General features: G+C 39.4%; 2 protein-coding genes across 2 annotated transcripts in view; both read right to left on the reverse strand.

Moving 5' to 3' along the window:
* LOC118746679 (bifunctional peptidase and arginyl-hydroxylase JMJD5-like) overlaps positions 1–1626 on the reverse strand; it is a gene marked incomplete at its 5' end in the record, with an annotated part of 146810 nt that overhangs the window by 18905 nt on the left and 126279 nt on the right.
* On the reverse strand, positions 7–1020 carry LOC118747181 (bifunctional peptidase and arginyl-hydroxylase JMJD5-like). The gene has a single exon (XM_036481171.1). It carries the CDS (start codon positions 1018–1020, stop codon positions 205–207), a length of 816 nt encoding a protein of 271 aa, XP_036337064.1. The 3' UTR covers positions 7–204.

Raw genomic sequence — 1626 nt, forward strand, 5'->3', positions numbered from 1 at the left:
TATTTGCGCTGTCCAAGGGCTACCAATGCGCCGAGTCACAATTAAAATATTTTAAGCGCACTAGGTTATGTGATAACGATCATATACCGTTATCATTGCACAGACAAAGTCATTATATGACTTCTCAACATTGATATTCAAAATATTGAACTTATTCAGCATTTGTTGTTTAATCACATTCCAATTTAACATATTTATACAAAATTATGACCACCAAAAGCTTACAGAGAAACTTTCACTCTCGGCACGTACATAATGCCACCACTTTGGTGGTATGTAAAGGCAATCGCCTGCCTGTAAAGTTACATTATAAAAAGCAACCTCTGCTGCTAACGGAAATCGCTCTAAGTCCAACCGAGTTGCATCCAATTGTGAGGTATTACAAAGCATTTCGGAATCATGAGGATACAACTTTGCAGTATCAGTCGGTGCTGCTAATATGACCTGCTTTCGGCCAAACACTTGACAGAGCAAGTTGTGTTCGGGATCATAATGCAGTGGTGATATGGTATTTTTAGGTCCCAACCAAGCTTTAATTGAAACCTTTTCAGGATCGGAGCTATTATCGATGGAGTGCAAAATACAGTAGTCGGGTATGCGTATGTCTGTTCTAAGTGCCGGTATTTGATCGAACAGTTCATGTTGTGCCAAATATTCGATTTGTGTGTTGTCTTGCACAAATTGTCTGCGCAGGAAATCGCGTATTTTGACTAGCTGCTGTGACCATTCATCTGTCGTGTAGTTGGCACCGATTTCAATTGGCACTGTTCGATTACCGGCTAGTTTATGTAGATAGTTAAGATCCCGCCATTTATGCATAGCAGGCCAATGTGCAATTGTGTTGAGCAGCAGCGCTGGTTGCTCGGAACTGAAACATATTTTGCGAAAGTTCTCAACTGAGGGACAATCCAAGACGGGTATATCACATTTATATTGTTGACGTTCAAGCTCAGCTATGATTGGCAGATCACTCTCTGCATTGTCCTCTAATAGGAGATATGTACATATATGTGCATTCATTTTTGTTTAATTAAAGTTTTGGCAGTGTCTACACACACGCGCCACGGTAAATTTTACCGTAGATCCACGGTAAAAATTACCGTGGATCTACGGTAAAATTACCGTGGATCTACGGTAAAATTGCCGTGGATCTACGGTAAAATTACCGTGGATCCACGGTAAAAATTGGATCTACGGTAAAATTACCGTGTATCTACGGTAAAATTACCGTGTATCTACGGTAAAATTACCGTGGATCTACGGTAAATTACCGTGGATCCACGGTAAAAATTGTCGTGGATCTACGGTAAAAAATACCGTGGATCTACGGTAAAAAATTACCGTCGATCCACGGTGTATTTACCGCGAATCCGCGGAAAAAAAATTACCGTGGATTCACAGTGATTTTCGAAGCGTGCGAATAACTGTATTTTTTAACAGTAGATCTACGACAAAAATTAGTGTGGCCCCGAGGTTATCTATTTTTCCAACGTGAATGAACAATCCTAATTTCTCATATAGATGTATCACGAGAGATGTATGTAAATACCTAAGTTACTGCCATTCATTCAAAAATCAGTTCGTTAATTAGTTGATAAAAATCGTGCAATAATAATAACCTTTGAG

This window comes from Rhagoletis pomonella, unplaced genomic scaffold, assembly GCF_013731165.1.
Source record: "Rhagoletis pomonella isolate Grant_MI unplaced genomic scaffold, Rhpom_1.0 Rhpom_scaffold_00011, whole genome shotgun sequence".
NCBI classification, from domain to species: Eukaryota; Metazoa; Arthropoda; class Insecta; order Diptera; family Tephritidae; genus Rhagoletis; species Rhagoletis pomonella.